General features: G+C 36.8%; 1 protein-coding gene across 3 annotated transcripts in view; it reads right to left on the reverse strand.

Annotated features, from left to right (window-relative positions):
* The window catches only part of LOC127455486 (A-kinase anchor protein 6-like), a 202,704-nt gene that overhangs the window by 131,458 nt on the left and 51,288 nt on the right, over nucleotides 1–19,958 (reverse strand). For all 3 annotated transcript variants that reach the window (XM_051723428.1, XM_051723427.1, XM_051723426.1), the window contains exon 5: nucleotides 7,411–7,533. In XM_051723428.1, the coding sequence (XP_051579388.1) occupies nucleotides 7,411–7,533 (123 nt within the window). The remainder of the gene's footprint in view (nucleotides 1–7,410; nucleotides 7,534–19,958) is intronic.

A 19,958-nucleotide genomic window follows, 5' to 3' on the forward strand; every position in this document is an offset into this window, starting at 1 on the left:
CTCTGTTGAGTGTCAACTGTCTTCCAGAACAAAAGAACGATTTTAACACTCAGCTAAAGGAACAACCTTCCCCCAAAACCCCACTCAGAACCAGTCTTTGTCCTTCGATTTAACCAATTTTCTACACTTAATAGAAAATAGACTAATAAGGGAGCACGAGACATTTTCAGTGGAAGCATGACCGTCATATGCTAAAAACTCACCCAAGACAAAAGAGCTTGAAGACTTGAAGAAAGTATGCTTTCAGGATCAGGATATCTCATCTTAATCCAGGAACTTTGACACAAGCGCAGAATTTACTTTACTGTAATTTTATCCTGCACATAATCTGCCAAAGTGCCTAGAACACTCATTCAAGGTTTAACCTGATAATAACCCTGACAATTATGTCTCTCATAACATGTAATGTATTATCCATGTTGAAATAGTTAACTATTTTTCAGAGCAAATGTATCGTGTCTGGTATGTAAGAGTTTGCCTTTACATGAGGAGATGCAATGGGTGAATTCATTTTGTTGTTAGAATTTGTTTTATTTAAGATATAAAATGTATGATTAAAACGTACTTTTTCGAGTGGGAATTTTAAGAGGCCTTTACACAAAGGATTGTAAATCAGCTTTGAAAAAGGAGGACAGAAATGATCATGTGACATCGTAAAGACACTTCTGATTGGCTCAAGACACCTTTGGGATGCGGCCAAACTCAACTCAACAAAACCTCCCAGCCTAGGACGAACGCTCTCTTCCGCCACTTCCTCTCTTCTCTTCCCTCTTGGCTCTTAGCCCTTCTTCGGCCGGCTTTGCTTCGGCACCCCTCTGCCCAGGTTCCACACAATGTAGAGTTCAGGAAAGCTCGGAACGCAAAGTTCTGAAGAGAGTTCTCTTCTCTGCGCTATGACTCACACACGTGATGGGGAGTCGCGAGTCTCCCTTGCGGGAGGCCTCGCTTCAAAGCCCCGCCTGATCATTACCGCACTGAACTACCCAGCATCCACGATTTTAGCAGAGGTCCAAAACATCGAAGGAACAACCAGAATTTTCTACTGACCCAGCCAAAGAACCATAGCAACGCAAGGAAATGCAACAAAACGCAAGTACATTCCCGTTGAGTCTGAAAGTGTGCAGAATGCCCTTGCATCTATGTCATAACATATTGCCATAGTAATCATACTTTTTTGGAATATGTAGTATGTTTATTGTGCAAAGTATGTGAATTGTATGTACGTACATTCCCATGAGTCTCAAGGTGTGCAAAGTGCCCATGCATTTTTTCACAGCACACTACATTTTCGTAACATACAACTCACTACTTTTGCAATATGCAGTATGTATACTGAGCAAAGTATTTGAATTTTAATGTATGCACATTCCTATTCATATCCAAAATGTCCAAAATGCATCTATTTCACAGTACAGTACCATACTATTCTACTCATACTATTTCTGCAGTATGCAGTATGTAGACTGTGCAAAGTAACTGAATTTTATGCATGCATAAACGACCTATTACCGTATATTTGCCAAAATATGCAGAGTACAACCAGAACACACTTCTTGGAATACTGTATTCCACAATGCAATGCACTAACAATCTTATTCAAATGCTATAGGTATGGGGGGGCCTGGGTAGCTCAGTGGTAAAAGACACTGGCTACCACCCCTGGAGCTTGCTAATCCCAGGGTGTGCTGAGTGACTCCAGCCAGGTCTCCTAAGCAACCAAATTGGCCCGGTTGCTAGGGAGGGTATAGTCACATGGGGTAACCTCCTCGTGATCGTTCTCGGTGGGGCGCGTGGTGAGTTGAGCGTGGATGCCGCGGTGGGTGGCGTGAAGCCTCCACACGCGCTATGTCTCCGCGGTAACGCTCAACAAGCCACGTGATAAGATGCGCGGATTGACGGTCTCAGACGTGGAGGCAACTGGGATTCGTCCTCCACCACCCGGATTGAGGCGAATCACTACGTGACCACGAGGACTTAAAAAAGCACATTAGGAATTGGGAATTCCAAATTGGGAGGAAAGGGGGAGAAAAAAAAATGCTATAACAATATGTGTGCCTCCAATTCAAGGTTGAGTGTAACCAATAATGCAGCACATATCATGCTTTATGAAATAAGGATCTCTGATAAAATATATTTTGCTACAGACACCAAAAAACACATTTCTCTTGAGTCTCAAGGTGTGCAAAATGCCCTTGCATCCATATCTTCATCACCTCTACCTTGACAACCCAGATTAAAAGAGAAAATCCAATGTGCACAATGAAATCTTACATTTGAGAGTGTGAAGCTGAAATATGTCTTTTAAGTTGATTCCTATGGCAGATGTGTGTTTTGCTTGCCATCACGGTGAAAATGTAAGTTCCATCTTCACATCTAAGGTGATATGTACTTTGTTCTGCTAGCTCAAAGTATGTGATACGCCTGTGTATTTGTGCGAGCAGACAGACAGGACACAGTGCTACCGTCCATCTGTGAGCCGAAGCTCCCTCGCTAGGATCAGACGTGAGGGCAGACAGGTTATCGCTTACTTCACATCAATAGATGTGCCACAGCAACCAGTGGACCACGAACCTCCCCCTGTCCTAATCCCTAAATCAGAGAGCGAGAGACAGTAAGGAGAGAGAATGGAGAAAAGCTGCAAGGCGAGGAACAGATTGGGGTTTGTGGTGTGATGGTTTGATGGAATGCATGGATGCATGGTGGGCAGGCAGAGAGGCAGCCCACTGGTCTCTCCTGGATCAGGGAGGTCAGGCAGGGGTAGAGGAGCCAGAGTTCATAGAGGGATGCGTTTATGAGACAGAGAGGGAGTGATGGGCTGGTTATTAAGAACTTTTGTGTGAAGAGCAAATATAGAATCTTAATTCGCACACTATCCGTACTATATAGTAAGCGAGATTAGGATAGGTATATCCCAAATCATAATGTCGTACATTGCAAACAGTATGCCAAATGCTGCCAGTTGCAGTACAACTATATATCTAGTGGATTTGCAAAGTGTGCATTTGTGCATGCTTTTTGCACTAATGTAACCCACAATCCCTTTGTCCACACTTATAGCCTATGCTTTCAGTGGATTGATTTTGCTACGTTTATGTATCGCTTTTGTTTCTAGCATCTTGTGCAGAAGTGCCACATTTTTTAGTCGCCATGTAAAGTAAAAAATAACTTCAACTTTTAAAAACATGTCTCGAGACACGGATGTTCAGCTCTATTAGTGCCGCTGCATCTAGCATTTTTTAGCGCAACTGAACAAGGTTAGGCCCCGAAGCATTGCGCCAGAAAAGGAGTTCAATTTCAAAAAGTGCTTCTCGTGATCCCAGCATTCTGTTCCATTCTGTTGTGCTCTGTCTAGCCCCTATTGTAGCACTGGGCTCAGATACATGCCGTTACTGTGGTGAAGCAGATTCTGAGCCGCAAATACTTCCAAATAGTTCAACTGAATGCTACTACTGTCTGGCAATATTACTACCATGCATACAACTGTAATGAATGAAAAACACTGTGGTATCGCCAGTATGTTGAAGCTTGAGTACCGCGGTACTATGTGGCACCGGTAGACTAAATTAATGGAACTGTCAGGAGTTTATTTTCTCATTATAGGCCTGATTTTATCATTTTAAGCACTTTAGTTTCAAATGGGATGCACATTTGTTAACAGTAAGGTATGATCTTTGCAATAAACAATACTGTGCTGTTTCAATTACATTTATTCGTTATGCCCTCTTGTGGAAACAATGTCAATTTTAAAATCTGTTGATCACTTGAAAAAAAAGATCGATTTTTAATATTTAAAGAAATAGTTCACCCAAAAATTATAATTCTCTCATCATTTACTCATCCTTATGTTGTCTCAAACTCATATGACTTTCTTTCTTCCACAGAACACTAACTAATATATTTTAATAGACATACGTCTGTTTGAAAAGCAATTCAAACTGTATTGGGTGAGAGCAGACCAAAATGTATCAAATTTTTCACTGTACATCTTGCCATTGCAGTCTCTAGGCCCGATTATGATTTTAAGCTCAATTACACTTCCTAGTGCTTGACGCATGCGCAGAGCGCTAGATGGCGCTAGGAAGTGTAATCGAGCTTGAAATCATGATCGCCAAGGAGACTGCTGTCAAGATTTATTGTGAAAAGGATTTACATTTTGGTATGTTCTTACCCAAAACTGATTAGATCGCTTCAGAAGACATGGATTAAACCACAGGAGTCTTATGGATTACTTTCATGCTGCTTTATGTGCTTTTTGGTGCTTGAAATTTGGAACCATTCACTTGCATTGTATTGACAGCGACATCATATCTTCATCAAAATATCTTTGTGTACTGCAAAAGAAAGAAAGTCATACAAGTTTGAGACATCATAACTAAATGATGAGTAAATGATGAGAGAATTATCATTTTTGGGTGAACTATTCCTTTCCAATTTAGTTTCTTAGCCTTGCTGACATCCTTATGTTGTTGTAAGTTACCTTTTACATTTCTTGCCGTTTCTTGAATCGCTTTGTGCTTTATCATTGTTTTACTGTACATTTTGCACAAAAGCCTATAAAAAGCTTTTTCAAGGTAGGTTGCCACTGTGACAACTTACCCCCATATTGTGTGGAATCAAGCACTACTATTAGAGGCCAATGTGTCTTAAACTAACTGTATGTTCTTCTTTTGTCAATAATGGTGGAAATGTTTAATAGCGTTTTTTGTAATCAATACTGTAAGGTACAACATGTGTCTATACAGAAATGAATTTCAATTAAAAACCTACCCTGACAAATATTCACTGGAGTATCGTGACAACTAATCCTTGTTTCCCCTACTTTAAGTGCATAATGGAAGTCCATTGAGTTCAAATCTATTCGAGGACGTCATCCTATTTACTATGCATTTTATCTACTAACCGATATATAAAAAGTGTTTTTGATGTTTGTGTGTATGTTAGAAAGCAGGGGCACAACTCACTATCTGTGTGACTGGGGGCCCTTGTCTCTGTGTCTCATTTGCCAATGTGTGTGTGTGTGTCTCTCGTTAATGTGATTCAGAGACCTGGATCCGCCACCCAGCACAATCAATAGCTGTTTCATTTCACAATCTCTTAATGCCTTATAAAGAAAGCCCACTCCTTTTCTCTCTTTCTCTCTACCCTGAAACAGCCAGCCTCCTCTTATGGCTCTCCCATGGGTACCGGAAAGATCTGTACTCATATGCACAAACACACACACACACACACACACACACACACACACACACAAACACACACACTCTCCCCACCTGCCAGCTGGCCCTAATGTCCAGACATTAAACCTGTGGATGAGAGACAGAGAGTGTCTGACCACTCTCTCTAAATCAATAAAAATGAGTGAAGCCCTTCACTATAAAACACAATGTGATTTCCCTCCTGCAGGAGAGACGAGGTGGGCACACAGGGTAAACAGTCACAGTCTCACTAGTGCATGTGGTAAGTATGATGTGTAAGAAAGACCAAACATAATAATATAACTTTAAAGGAATGTTCCAGGTTCAATACAAGTTTTTGTATAGTGGCACAATGTTTTCAGAAAAAAAAAATTTTTTAAAGGGCAAAACACGCAGTTACAGTAAGGCACTTACAATGGAAGTGAATGGGGCTAGTCCAAACAAATTTAAATACACACTGTATAGCCACAAGACATCATACCACAAATCCTGTCAGTTGAGCATAACTTGTATAGAACCCGGAACATTCCTTTAAAACCTCAATTGTTTCTACTAAACAGCAATGAGAATGAATGGAGAGCAACTGGAGACATTGGATAACATCTCCTTAGAAAATGACCCGAAATCTTAAATGTGTCTCCTCTGGAGTTTCAGAAGAGATCTCAACTAGTGGTCAAACAATATGGATTTTTCAGAAGCCAATGCAGATACATATAGCTAAAGAGCAAAGTGGCCAATGGCCAATATAATGCCAATATCTATATATATATCATCAAACACTGATTTATGTAATATTAATAAAATACATTGGGGTGAATACAGGTAAATTGGGCCACTTTTTACCATTCATCTCTGTAACAAAAAATGGCCCAATCTAACTGAATTGAACTTTTATTATTATTATTATTATTAAATTATTGAACATTTTTTAAATTTTACACACTATTTACTCAATTTATATTCTGACTTCTGCCAAGCATGTACAGCTATAGATAATCTCAAAATAACCAAATATCTGGCAATTAATCAGTCACTAATTTCAACAAGGTCTCAAACTGTGCTCAGATTTGCCAAGACACCAACGTCTGAGATCAAAAGACTTCAAAATGCATTTCACATCAAATTCTTCCAAGACCAAATGATCTGAGCTATGCAATCCACATTGATTTTATAGAGCGCAACAGTACTGCCCACTTTTTCAGCCATCTGGGTTCCAAAAGTATTTCATAAAATCCTCCATAAAACAGTTGTAAGCCATAAACCAAACCAACATGCCTCGAGGTGAATCAAAACATTACAAACTTTGTTTTGAAGCAAAACAATTATTTGAAAATTGGACAAAAAGACAAAGGTACAACATTGTGTACTTACCATCTTTCACGAGCATTGCAAATGATGCAATTGAATAAAAATGTACCACTATTGTTTTAGGTTGTTGTTTATAAGTAAAGAAACAATATATTTTAAGTTTATTGCAAAATATTCCGATATGTATATATAAGTAGTTTAAGGGTGAAGAAGGGAGACCACTCGATTACGTCATTCACAGTGCATCATGTGAGTGGGCGGTCACTCCTGGGCTCCTTTCGCTGGCTTTGTTGGCCACGGTTCTCTGATTGGTGAAGCCTTCTCTGCCGTACCATGGGTAATGTAGTTATTCACCAGGAATTCCGCTATCAAACATGATTGTTAAACAATGACGTTGAAATAACGCAGACTGATGGCTTCAACGGAAGCATATACCATCGATGAACTACCTTGGAGCTCATGGTAGGTCTGTCTTTAAATGTTTATAAGTTATCGTTGGAAATCAATTAGTCTATGGGAAACATTAATGGGATTTTTATTTCCAGAGCCAGACTGTTTCGCTCTATAGCTCTATATTTTTCCTGTACATCAACAATTGTCTTATTTGTGTCTATTTTTTTATTTCTACTAAGGACTTTAAAGAGAAACATCTGAAAGAAAAGTATTTAAGTATTTAAGAACCCATTAAGTCTCCTGAGCTATGAAAGAGCAACATCTGAGTGATAAAACTTTAAATACTCTAAGATTAAAAAGAAGAAACTATAGCAGAATACAAACAAAAGAGCACTGACTGTATACTACATACTGTCGAAAACATTTCAGATCATTTCAATGTTCTTATTTGTTCAACGTATGTGAGGTGAGTTCTTATACACTGAGGAATAAGTAGGGATGGACTTTCACTCACAAGGTGCGTTTCCAGGTAGAGTTTGAGGCTGTCGATATCTGCTCTGGGTGGCGTCCAGTTCTCCGTGGTTTCTAAGGCATCTCTCAGCCAACAGATAAACTCATCCAGCTTGCTAACAAAACCCTGCAAACACACACACACACACACACACACACACAAACACACGGCAAGCGTCATTGTACTGGCTGTAACAACTGTTTTCAGATTTATTATTTGACATAAAACATCTCAAAATGTGAAAACCCGCAATGTTATGGAGCCTTCATAAAATTGAACCAACAAAAATGTGTTAAACTGTAACAAAACAAATAGAACTTCACAAAACAAATCAAGTGTTCAGATATGGTTTGATAAACTGATAAAAGTTTTGCAGTGAGGGTTTGCATTTGTCAAAAGCACACGATGCTTAAGGGAATGTCACACAGTAGCTGCCCTTGATGTTCATGCATTGCTTTTTGAGTAAGAGGCCTGTTCAATGTGAGTGATGTGTAAATACTGCCATCTACTGAACGGATGTAAAACTCTGTAAAAATCTATGATTTTAACAGCTAAAACTATGCACATTGAAGGAATGTTGATGTATAATGTTGATTACCATAAAAGGTCATTTCCACTTGTCCCTTGTTTGTTGAAAATAATAAGTGGTTACAGTAAGCACTTACAATGGAAGTGAATGGGACCAGTCAATAAACGCTAAAATACACATAGTTTCGAAGGTATAGTCACAAGAAGAAAACATTATATGTGTTAACTGGATTTTAGTGTGATAAAATCACTTACTAACCTTATCTGTGTAAAGTTATATCCAATACCGGGATTATGGGGTTTTGTTGTCATGACAATGAAATTGTAAAATTGGATATAGTTTACAGAAATATGGTTAGTATGTGATTTTATCACAATAAAATCATGTTAGCATGTATATTGCTTACATCTTGTGGCTATACTTTTGAAACAGTGTGTATTTTAGCATTTATGGACTTCCACTGTAAGTGCCTCACTGTAACCACGATATTTGCTTTAGTCGATATTATTTTTAGTGGAAAATCAACATCACTCCACAAATGCTATTAATAAAGCTCAACATGAAATGATCCCTCAACCTTCCTTTAAATCAAATACATACATTTACATTTTACATTTATGCATTTGGCAGATGCTTTTATCCAAAGCGACTTACAGTGCACTTATTTCAGGGACAATCCCCCCGGAGCAACCTGGAGTTAAGTGCCTTGCTCAAGGACACAATGGTGGTGGCTGTGGTGATCGAACCAGCAACCTTCTGATTACCAGTTATGTGCTTTAGCCCACTATGGTGGTTAGCCCACTACACCACCACCATACAGGTACATACCATCATGTTGTTCCAAACCTCACAACATACAAATACAAACACATAAAAGGTCACCCCCAAATGAAAATTCTTTCATTTTCTCACCACCATGTTGTTCCAAACCTCACCATTGTAGCTCTCAATCTCACTCACGCTTGCACAAACTTGGTGTATAAAGACATGTCGCGGTAGATTTGCTGTTAATACTCTATGATTCCATGTAAGAAAAAGTAATACGGGTTTGGAACAATATGAGGGTGAGTAAATGATTACACAATTTTTATTTGTGGATGATCTAAACCTTTAATCCTGTGCTTGACCAGAGGATGAACTGTTGGGAATGGAGCAAAGCTCACTAATTAAGAGTCACAAACCCAAACTGATCAAATATAATTCTTTAAGATCTGTAATGAACAGATGCAGCCAGCCATCTGAATGTAATATGAGTATATTTTTGCACTTTCACCAAAGCAGCTCCTCCTGCTTATTATCTACAAAATCAAAGTTATTGATACAAATGGCCTCTCCGCAGACACTGGCTAAAAAAATGTCCATAATTTATCGACTGTTTGGCCTTCACCGGCGAGGCAGATGAGCTTTGAAGTGGGTAAGATTGGCTGTGCTTTCAAAGCTAAATGCTGGAGAGGATGAGAGAACTGTGTGTGAGCACCATTTCAAAACCCTGGACCTGTGGGGACTTGGTTCACTAGGCCAGGATAAGACTAGCACCTTCATATGCTCCTCCTAATGGTTTCTAACACTGCTGGAAAATCCAGTCAAAAACAGTGGTAGCTAATTTTACATGGTTTCTAGCTAGTTCAAGCTGGTCATTTACGGTCATTAGCTGGTCTAGATTCAATGATCAGCTCAACTACCAGCTGATGGATCAGGTTAAGACCTGGTAGACCACCTTGGACCAACAAACATGTTCCAAAAACTAACTTGACCACCTTAGGTTGGTAGGAGAGATCAGGGCTAGTTGACACACATGGATGTCAAAAGTCCAATTGTGCAGACGTGTGTTTTCTTTAACAGATGTTTTGTAAGTTGGTTTCAAACACCTAGTTTCAAACAGCTATTACATTAGAATCATTTTTGTGAATTCTACCATTCAAAGTACATTTTCATTATCATCATATTTTTGTTATAGCTCTTTAAGCAAGCAAATGTAACTATGCTATGAGGGCAGATCTTGTAATCTGGAATGGTGTAAATGTGCTCTCAGGACAAAGTTATTTTTCATGAAAGTCAAATCATGGCATGTTGTCACATTTTTATCGGGCCAGGTTGTCACATGTTTTTTTAAATGAAATACATTTATACAGTGTATTACAATATTTGTTGGCCAAACTTTTTAATATTTGTGTATATTACCTTTTCCTTTTTTGTTGTTTCATGAATTGTTTTGTGCCTCATAATTGTTTTCTTTTTTAAATATTTCTGGAAAATCCATAATATGCTGTTTAATGCAGGCGTAGGCACTTACTTTACTGTTCACGGTCATTTTTGACCAGAAACAGTACAGGTGTTACTTTTTCTTTTTTTAAGAAATTATAACATTTCTTCTTCCCTGAAGTAAAAACAATACATTTATGCCCTTCTTTTGGGATTTCATGCTTTTTAGAATTTATTTACATATACATTTCTCGATTTCACAATTAATTTGAATATTCAAATAAGCAAATTTATGTAACTTCACTACAGTAAAAACCTACACTTCTATAGATTGAAACATTAAAAAAATATGAGAATTTCTCATGTATTGGTGGCAGATTGCTGCCGTCTCATGAAAAAATAAAAATAACATGATGTGAAAATCATGTTATGACAATAATAGCCAGTAGATGGCTACAGTGTTCTATACAGCCCATTACTGTGTTGTAATGTTACATTTTATTACAAGTTATGCATTTGGATATATATTTAGATATTTGGATATATTATTTTTGCAATAATGTCACATTATGCTAACAGTCAAAACTGACCTGGTGTTACAAAGAGAAGACATAGAATAATAATTTTGTTACCAATCATTTATTTCAAACATCAAAATTGTATAACTCAAAGTAAATTAATAATAATGTCAAGAAAATGAACAGTAATAAACATAAATGAACAGCAAACTACTGTTAAAATTAAATTAGTGTATGAAATGTCTGACTTTGTTCTTTGTTCTCTGTGTGTGCATGTGTGCGTGTGTGTGTGTGTGTGTGTGTGTGTGTGTGTGTGTGCGTGTGTGTGTTTGGGCAGGTTTTAATGGTTTACGAGGACTTTTTTTTAGGTTACAAACTGGTAATTACAAGGGTATTATGCTCTAAATGTGGTTTATGAGGACATTTCTATCATTCAAATCGCTTAAAAAACATACTAAACTATGTTTTATTGAAAATGTAAAAATGCAGAAAGTTTTTTGTGAGGGTTAGGTTTAGGGTTAGGGGATAGAATCTATAGTTCGTACAGTATAAAAATCATTATGTCTATGGAGAGTCCTCATAAGGATTGCCGCACAACATGAGTGTGTGTGTGTGTGTGTGTGTGTGTGTGTGTGTTATGGTCTTACCCCTCATTTATGTGTGTGTGTTCTGCATTGTGGCTTATTTATAGATTTTATTTGACAAAATAAAAAAAATAAAAAAAATGCTCTGTGTAATAGTGTCACCAGTTCATTTCTGTGTGTGTTTGTTGTGCATTGTGGCTGATTTATATCTTGTATTTGACAAATAAAAAGAATTGCTCTGTTTTTTAGTGTTTCCTGTTTATTTCCTATGGTCGTTTTTTTTTTTTTTTTACGATCACTTGGACTTATCGAATCAAGTCCACATTTTTTGTATGTGTTCAGATGCCAAGTGGAGGAAAAGTAGGATAAAGAAAAAAAAAAATTTCCATTGGAAAAATGTATTTCGTTCAAAAATGTCCAAACAGTATAGATAAAATTACTCTGATGTCACACCACAGGAAACCGTACTTCCGGGTTCTTTTGAGCAGCAGATTTCAATGATGAAAACAGGTAGCACTGTAGTTTTAATAATCTTTTAAGCTTTATAGAATGTAATAATATCTGTTAATGTTAATAAATGATATCATAAAGGAATATCTATGATTTACAGTGAAGAAATGATGTGTTCTTTTCTGAAATATCGGCAAAACAAGTTTAAACTTGATTCAGTGAGCTTGTATGTTTACACCGGACATGTAACAGATGGATGAATACACATCCTCACATGTTTAACACAATTCTAAAGCCTGAGAATTTGCGTATTTAGAAATGAAAACTACCATCAGAAATACAATATGCTTAAATGAGTAACCCACTTACAATAAATAATAATATTTTACTTCAATATGATCATATTCCATATCAAAACTTAACAGCCATTTTCGTTTGAATAATATTATTTACTGCATTTATAATAAATGCAAAGACATCATGTTAGCAGTCTGCCATTATTTTTATTCCCTTTATGAAACAGTAGTCCATGCACGGCGGTGGTGGAGACAAGGTCCCGTTCCTTCCGTTATATCGTATATGGTGCTCTTTATCATGTAAGATCATCGTATTTGACCTCATATCTGTCACAGCGACAGCACTTTGGAAATTAATAACAGCCATTTACGATCAGAGTTTGCACGATTTCTTTAAGTTAATATCCACCAACACACACACCACTGGTTTACTGGCAGGTTTCACTGTGACAACTAAACCCAAAAAGTGTGACAACATGCCCTGCTCTTGGAGCAAGTTGTCACAAAGGTCAATAATCTGTATTTTTTTTTTATTTATTTATTTTTTTTTCAGTGAAAATGTTCAATAGCTTTTTTGTAGCCAGAACTTTAAGGTATGTGGCTATGCAGCAATTGACTTTCAAAAGTAAATCTAATACCCTGAGAAATATTCAATGGGGTAAAAAGTGTGACAACTAGCCCCGGTCTCCCCTCTAAACTGTTTTGTTTTTTTTCCAGCAAAGACTGCAGGTTCTCTAACTAACGCCCCTCTATACAGTTCTGCTTACTGGAATATGACACATGATCATATAGAGCAAAGGAATTTTGTGAGACTGAGGCAGTCAATGGAGATCAATAGATACTGCTGCTAAATTATTCCCCTGGCAGCCAAATCGTGCAACTCGCTCTCATCTCATGCGCTGATACGGCTCTAGCCGCTGGTCATGGCATTAACTGAACTTGTCGCCAGACCTGTTTGTGAGTACATTACAGAGGAGGAAGAGAAAATTAGACACGACTCCATGCCCCAGAGAAAGAAAAGAGAGAGGGAGACTACTACCAAGTACCGCTTAGCTGTGCTTGTGCTTTGAGCGTGCTCGCAGATGCGGATACGCAGCTTCAATACACTTCAATATTCCGTTAAAATGCCCATCTCAGTATGGTGCAAATGTAGCCACAGTTATTTATTTCTTAAGTGAACGTAAACAGCGGGACCAAAAATGCAGATCTGGACTTAAAGAATAAATGCAGCCTAATAGATCTGTTGCTGTCTATAATGTTGTTAATATGAATGTATGTGCTAATACAATACAATGTATTTATTAGGGGTTCTTATATTTAGGGTTAGGGGTAGGGGTTAGGGTTTAGGGTAAGGATTGGATTTGGGTTAGGGGTTAAGGTTAACAGCATAACTACATATGAAATTAAATGCAGGTACTTTAAATGTAACTACAATGCAACAACACTTACAATATGTACATAATAAGTACATTGTATAAAATGCTTAAATGGGTCATGACATGAGGAATCACATTTTTCTTGATCTTTTGAAATATAAGAGGTCATTATACTATAAAAACCTAATGTAAGTTTCAGAACTGAAAACCTCCTCCTTAATAGAAAAATAGTGTTTATTTAAACCAGACTCTAGAAACGTCCGGTTTGGAATTTGTGGAGCTTGTGACATCACAAGGACCAAATACAGTCACACAGGTGAAGAGGAGAGAGATGGGCCTGTCATGGGAGATTAATCTGCAGCAAAGTGGACTTACACAGGACACCTTCATGTGCCTATCTGGATTTCAATGTTTATCTACACTAGATGAACGGCACTGACCATTATCATGCATCTTGCACCTCTTTTAAAAGATGCTATATCAAGATCAATTTGTGAAGGGCACCTTTAGATTTGTGAACGAAAGGGGCAGTGACTTGCGCCCCTGTAGCCCCCATTCTGTGCACGTCAGTGCATTTGTGTATTCAGAACATTTCAGCATGGATTGTATGTTTTTGGCTCATATCAGCGTGGATTGCTTGTGAACCAGTCACAGTATGATTCAAGCTTTGCAAAGGAACTGAAAGATGCGGCAGTTAATCACTACAAGACCCGTGAGTACATGAATGTTTCAAATGTCATGACTATTTGATAGTTCCTGTGCTTTAGTGAACATTTTGATTCTTCTGATTGAGTTTCAAATATGGCTGTATTAGAGGGACTGCACAAAGTTAGACAATCAGAACAGTGGGCATTTGCATTGAAGTCTTAAAGGGCCAGATAGCTTTAAATCAAGCTTTTCAGACAGAGAGCAAGAGACAGGGCGGAAAAAGATAATGTATTATTACATTATGACTGTTTTGGTGAAAAAAAGAAAAAAAAACTTTACTGACATTATAAGTGGAACTCAGGGAAGATAATAAAATGATAAATAAAATAAAAAGAGTATGTCATGACCCCTTTAAGTACATAGTAGTTAAGAATAAGCTTATGGCACACTAACACACACATGCACACACATTTACACAAATGCACACTTTCACTGGAATGAAAGGAAAGATTATAGCCACAAACTTTTGAAAGTAACCTTCACTTTGGACGATGCAAACATCTGATCTTAGTCACATTTAAAAATGTCTGAATGTCATTTCATTACATAATAAAATATCAAACCAAGTTGCATCTGCAAACAAATGATGCTAGTTTTTTGTATTATTATTTTACTCAAACTTGTGTCAAGGTCATTTTTAGTGAATGTATGAAGTTAGCTCCACTAAAGTTCACACAGGTGTCACAGCAGAGTAACCAGGTGTAGTTCAACACATTAACTATTGACATGTCTTCATTTTTAACAGTATAGGTAGTGTTTATATCATTTAAAACCTTTGTTACAAATTTGTGTGTGTGTGTGTGTGTGTGCATGTGAAATGCTCTGCTTGTCCAATCATCATTTAAAGGGATAGTTCACTCAAAAATAAAAATTATCTCATCGTTTACTCACCCTCATGTCATCCCAGATGTGTATGACTTTCTGTCTTCAGAAAAAACAAAGAGTTTAGAAAAATATTTCAGCTCTTTAGGTCCTTACAATTCAAGTGAATGGTAATCAGACCTTTGTAGCTCCAAAAAGCACATAAAGGAAACATAAAAGTAATCCATAAGACTCCAGTGGTTAAATCCATATCTTCAGAAGCGATATAATAGGTGTCGGTGAGAAACAGATCAAAATTTTAGGTTTTATCACTCTAAATCTCCCTTTTCACTTTCAGATGTGAAAGTGAAACTAAACAGGCACCACATGTGGCTTTCAGATGTACAAGTCAAAGTAAAAGTGTAAAAAAAGAACTTAAATTTGTATCTGTTTCTCACCCACATCTATCATAATGCTTCTGAATATATAGATTTAACCACTGGAGTGATATGGATTACTTATGTTTACTTGGTGCTACAAATGTCTGGTCACCATTCACTTGCATTGTAAGGCCTACAGAGCTGAAATATTCTTCTAAAAATCTTTGTTTGTGTTCAGCACAAGAAATAAAGTCATACACATCTGGGACGGCATGAGAGTGAGTAAATGATGAGAGAATAAACATTTTTGGGAGAACTATTCCTTTAACTATTCCTATAAAGTGGGTCCATTTACTCAAATTAGTATTTTGTTGTGGTGTTGAAACTGGTATTGAGAATCGTCAAATTGGACATTATAGCTGAAACTAGAGGTCGACCGATATTGGATTTTGCCGATACCAATAACTAAGGTGGTGGAACGAGCCGATAACCGATTAATTGGCCGATAGGTTTATTTATTTTTTATATCAATTTATAGAATGAAAATAAAAATCTTAGTCTTTCCTTACTATAAAGGGCAGATACATTGAAGCTACAAGAGTCCAAAATAAATAAAATAACAAAAGCAGTTAATTGTGCAACCAAAATCTCAATAATAACCAGAAAAATTTAGATTTGTTGCACTACTTTCAACTTTAAACAAGTTCGAAATACACCGGGGACAAGTATTTACCAAATGACGCTTTTTACAGCCTATATTTTCACCAGATGATGAGTTTATAATTTTATATCTTACCAGATGAGGTTTTTTGATGATGAATAAAAAACTGAGGAAAAAAAGAAACTAGCTAGATTTATGCCGATACCGATAGTTCCAAAAAGCAACTATCGGTACCGATTAATCGGTAAAACTGATATATCGGTCTGTCTCTAGCTGAAACATACCCAAATTAGTTGGAATCAAATCAAAATCTGAATCAAGAGCTTGTGAATCAGAATTGAATTGGAAAATCTGTATCAATACAAAACTGCATTCTTTTTGTAGAATTTTTGAAGAACGCAGCTCTTTTTCAAACAATGACAGTTCATTGTGACCATGTCTCTGAAGCACCAATAAAGACACAAAAAAACCACCATAAAAAAACTAAAAAGTAGTCCATACTGTATGTCTACTGAAGACATATGATAGCTTTGTGTGAGAAACAGACCAAAAGTTCTTATGCTGTCATGTGACTAAATGCCATTGATGTCAAAAGCACCATATTTGATGGGGCCAGATTTTCAGTGAATACTAACTTAAATTTTGGTCTGTTCCTCAAACAAATCTATTATATGGCTTCAGAAGTCTTGAAATATAGTGTGCAAATCATTTGGACTACTTTTGTGGTAATTTCATAGTGTGTGTGTTTTTTATTTGTGTGTGTCCTTTTTGAAACTTGACAGATTCACAATGAATAGTCATAGAAAGACAAAAAACTTGTGATTGTAAAGCTTGTAAAAATTATTTTTCCTTTCTTTTCCATGAAAAAACGGCAGCATAAAGTTTGGAACGACATGAAGGTAAGTAAACAATGACAATGAAACTTTCATTTTTTTGGACATTTGTATGGACACCATAGCTCATAGTTTAGTCTTGAAAAATGATGATGAGAAATGTTTGAGTTCATATCAAAATCTGACTTTTGATTGCAGACTTTGATGTCTCTGCAAATCTGAGCACAGTTTGAGACATTTTTGAGATCTCTTCTGAGTCTCTAGACTGAGGTCTTGCTTTAGATTTCAGCAAAATCTCCATATGTTCTCATTACTGTCTAGGTCAGAGAAAGAATTGAGATTGAAAAAATATCATTTGTGATTGTTCTTTCCTATGGGAATGAATAAATGGAAGGTTTAGCTTCAAAGAGAAAGAGATGCAAAGAATGACAGAGGCTGGATGAGAGAGACAGACGAGGAGAAGACGGGGATGGGTTGGTGGCGTCACACATGACTAAACCCCTGAGACGCCCCCCGAGAAGAGGTTTCAGCTGCCAGCTGTCTGTTGCCATGAGAATAAAGTCATCTCCAGTGGCTGCATACTAATGTAATCAATCACATCACCCCATGACACACATCATCTCAGGTGGATGTGGCTGCCTACCTCCATCCGCTCCAGTAAGCTTACGGCACACTAACACACACATGCACACTTTCACTTGGAATGAAAGGAAAGATTATAGCCACAAACTTTTGAAATTATCCTTCACTCTGGATGTTGTTCTCCTCAATCAGATGCAAAAATCTGACCTTAGTCACACTTTTTTATTATTATTATTATTTTACTCAAACATGTGTCAAGGTAATTTTTAGTGGATGTATGAAGTTAGCTCCCTCAAAGTTCACACAGGTGTCACAGCAGAATAACCATAGGTGTATTTCAACACATTAACTATTAACATGTCTTAATTTTTAACAGTATAGGTAGTGTTTTTATCATTTAAAACCTTTGTTACAAATTTGTGTGCGTGTGTGTGTGTGTGTGTGTGTGTGTGTGTGTGTGTGTGTGTGTGTGTGTGTGTGTGTTTGTGTGTGTGTGGGCAGGTTTAAGTGGTTTACGAGGAAATTCTTTTAGGTTACAAACTGGTAATTACAAGGGTATTATGCTATAAATGTGGTTTATAAGGACATTTCTAATGTCCCCATAATTCAAATCACTTAAAAAAAAATATACTAAACTATGTTTTATTGAAAATGTAAAAATGCAGAAAGTTTTTTGTGAGGGTTAGGTTTAAGGTTAGGGTTAGGGGATAGAATCTATAGTTTGTACAGTATAAAAATCATTGTGTCTATGGAGAGTCCTCATAAGTATAGCTGCACCAACATGTGTGTGTGTGTGTGTGTGTGTGTGTGTGTGTGTGTGTGTGAGTGTGAAATGCTCTGCTTTTCCTATCATTATTTAAATTCACACAATAGTTTAAATTCTCTCATAATTTACTAACCCTCATGCCATCCCAGATATGTACGACTTTCTTTCTGCTGCAGAACACAAATGAAGATTTTTAGAAGAATATCTCAGTTCTGTAGGTCCATACAATGCAAGTGAATAGTGACCAAAAATTTGAAGCTCCAAAAAGCACCTAAAGACAGCATAAAAGTAATCCATTCGACTCCAGTGGTTTAATCCATGTCTTCTGAAGCTATCCAATCGGTTTTGGGTGATAACAGACCAAAATATAAAAAATGTTTTCACAATAATTCTTGAAATCAGCAGTCACCTTGGCGATCATGATTTCAAGCTCGATTATACTTTCTAGCGCCATCTAGTGCTCTGCATATGCGTCAAGCACCAGGAAGTGTAATCAGGCTTGAAATCATGATCGGGCCTAGAGACTACAAAAAGATGTACAGTGAAAAAGGAGTTACATTTTGGTCTGTTCCCACCCAAAATCAATTAGATTGCTTCAGAAGACATGGATTAAAACACTTGAGTTGTATGGATTACTTTAACGCAGACTTTATGTGCTTTTTTGGAGCTTCAAAATTTTGGTCACCATTCACTTGCATTGTATGGACCTACAGAACTGAGATATTCTTTTAAAAAAACTTCGTTTCTGTTCTACAAAAGAAAGAAAGCAATCTGGGATGACATGAGGGTGAGTAAATGATGAGAGAATTTTCATTTTTGGGTGAACTGTTCCTTTAAAATTAATGCCACTTGATTTTATATTTTGTTATGTAATACAATTAAATTCATACATTTTAAGTGTCCAAAGACTTTCTGGGGCCTCTGCATATTCCTAATTATGAAGAACAATGTACTTAGTGTGTGTTTGCATTTTACCACCAGATGGCAATAATATGCCACTATGACTCTGAAGCGAGAAACCAAACAGTAGAGGACAAGCAAATGAATATACATGAAAAACATGAAATCTCATAGCCAGCATTCATTCTGCAAGAGATAGAACTATTTATTATACATTAATCTTTTTTTTAGAACAAATATTTGCTATTTCTTCTATTATTTCATATATTATTTATTTGAATTCCTTTTTCATTTCTGTGCTCATGTATGACTTTCTTTCCTACGTGAAACACAAAAGAAGATGGCAGAATGTTAGCCTCAGTCACCATTCACTTTCATTGCATCTTTTTTCTATATAATGAAAGTGAATGGTGACTGAGGCTGTCATTCTGCTTTAACGTTCCACAGAAAAAAATACAATTACACTAGTCTGGAACAACAAAAGGGCAGAATTTTCATTTTTGGGTGAACTATCCCTTTAAAAAAGTGTTCTTCAACTGCATTGGAGATATGTTAATTAAGAAGAAGTCTGTTAAACAAAAAGGTTTTGAAGAACTGTCCGATGAGTTTGGGTTTCAAGTACAAGGGTCCTATACAAACATGATTGCATGTTCTTAATTTTGTAGCTAATCATTTAATTACAGACGAGGGACTGAAGGGAGGTTGAGAAGGAGTGCAATCCTGTTAATTAAGCTTTGAAAATTAGTGAAGGGCTGAGGTGGCTTGTTAGTTCATTACCCCTTTACTTATCAGCTGTTTTTAATATCTGCTTAGTGTAGTGACACATATTGGCTGGTACTTCCATGTTAATAAGGATTAAGGCATGCAAATTACTTCCTTGCTGATTAGATCTCTACAAATTAGATATGAACTGTAAAACTGATGATAATCTAGGTTTAACTATTGAGGGATTTATCATTAATGGA

This window comes from Myxocyprinus asiaticus, chromosome 17, assembly GCF_019703515.2.
Source record: "Myxocyprinus asiaticus isolate MX2 ecotype Aquarium Trade chromosome 17, UBuf_Myxa_2, whole genome shotgun sequence".
In the NCBI taxonomy this organism is placed as follows: Eukaryota; Metazoa; Chordata; class Actinopteri; order Cypriniformes; family Catostomidae; genus Myxocyprinus; species Myxocyprinus asiaticus.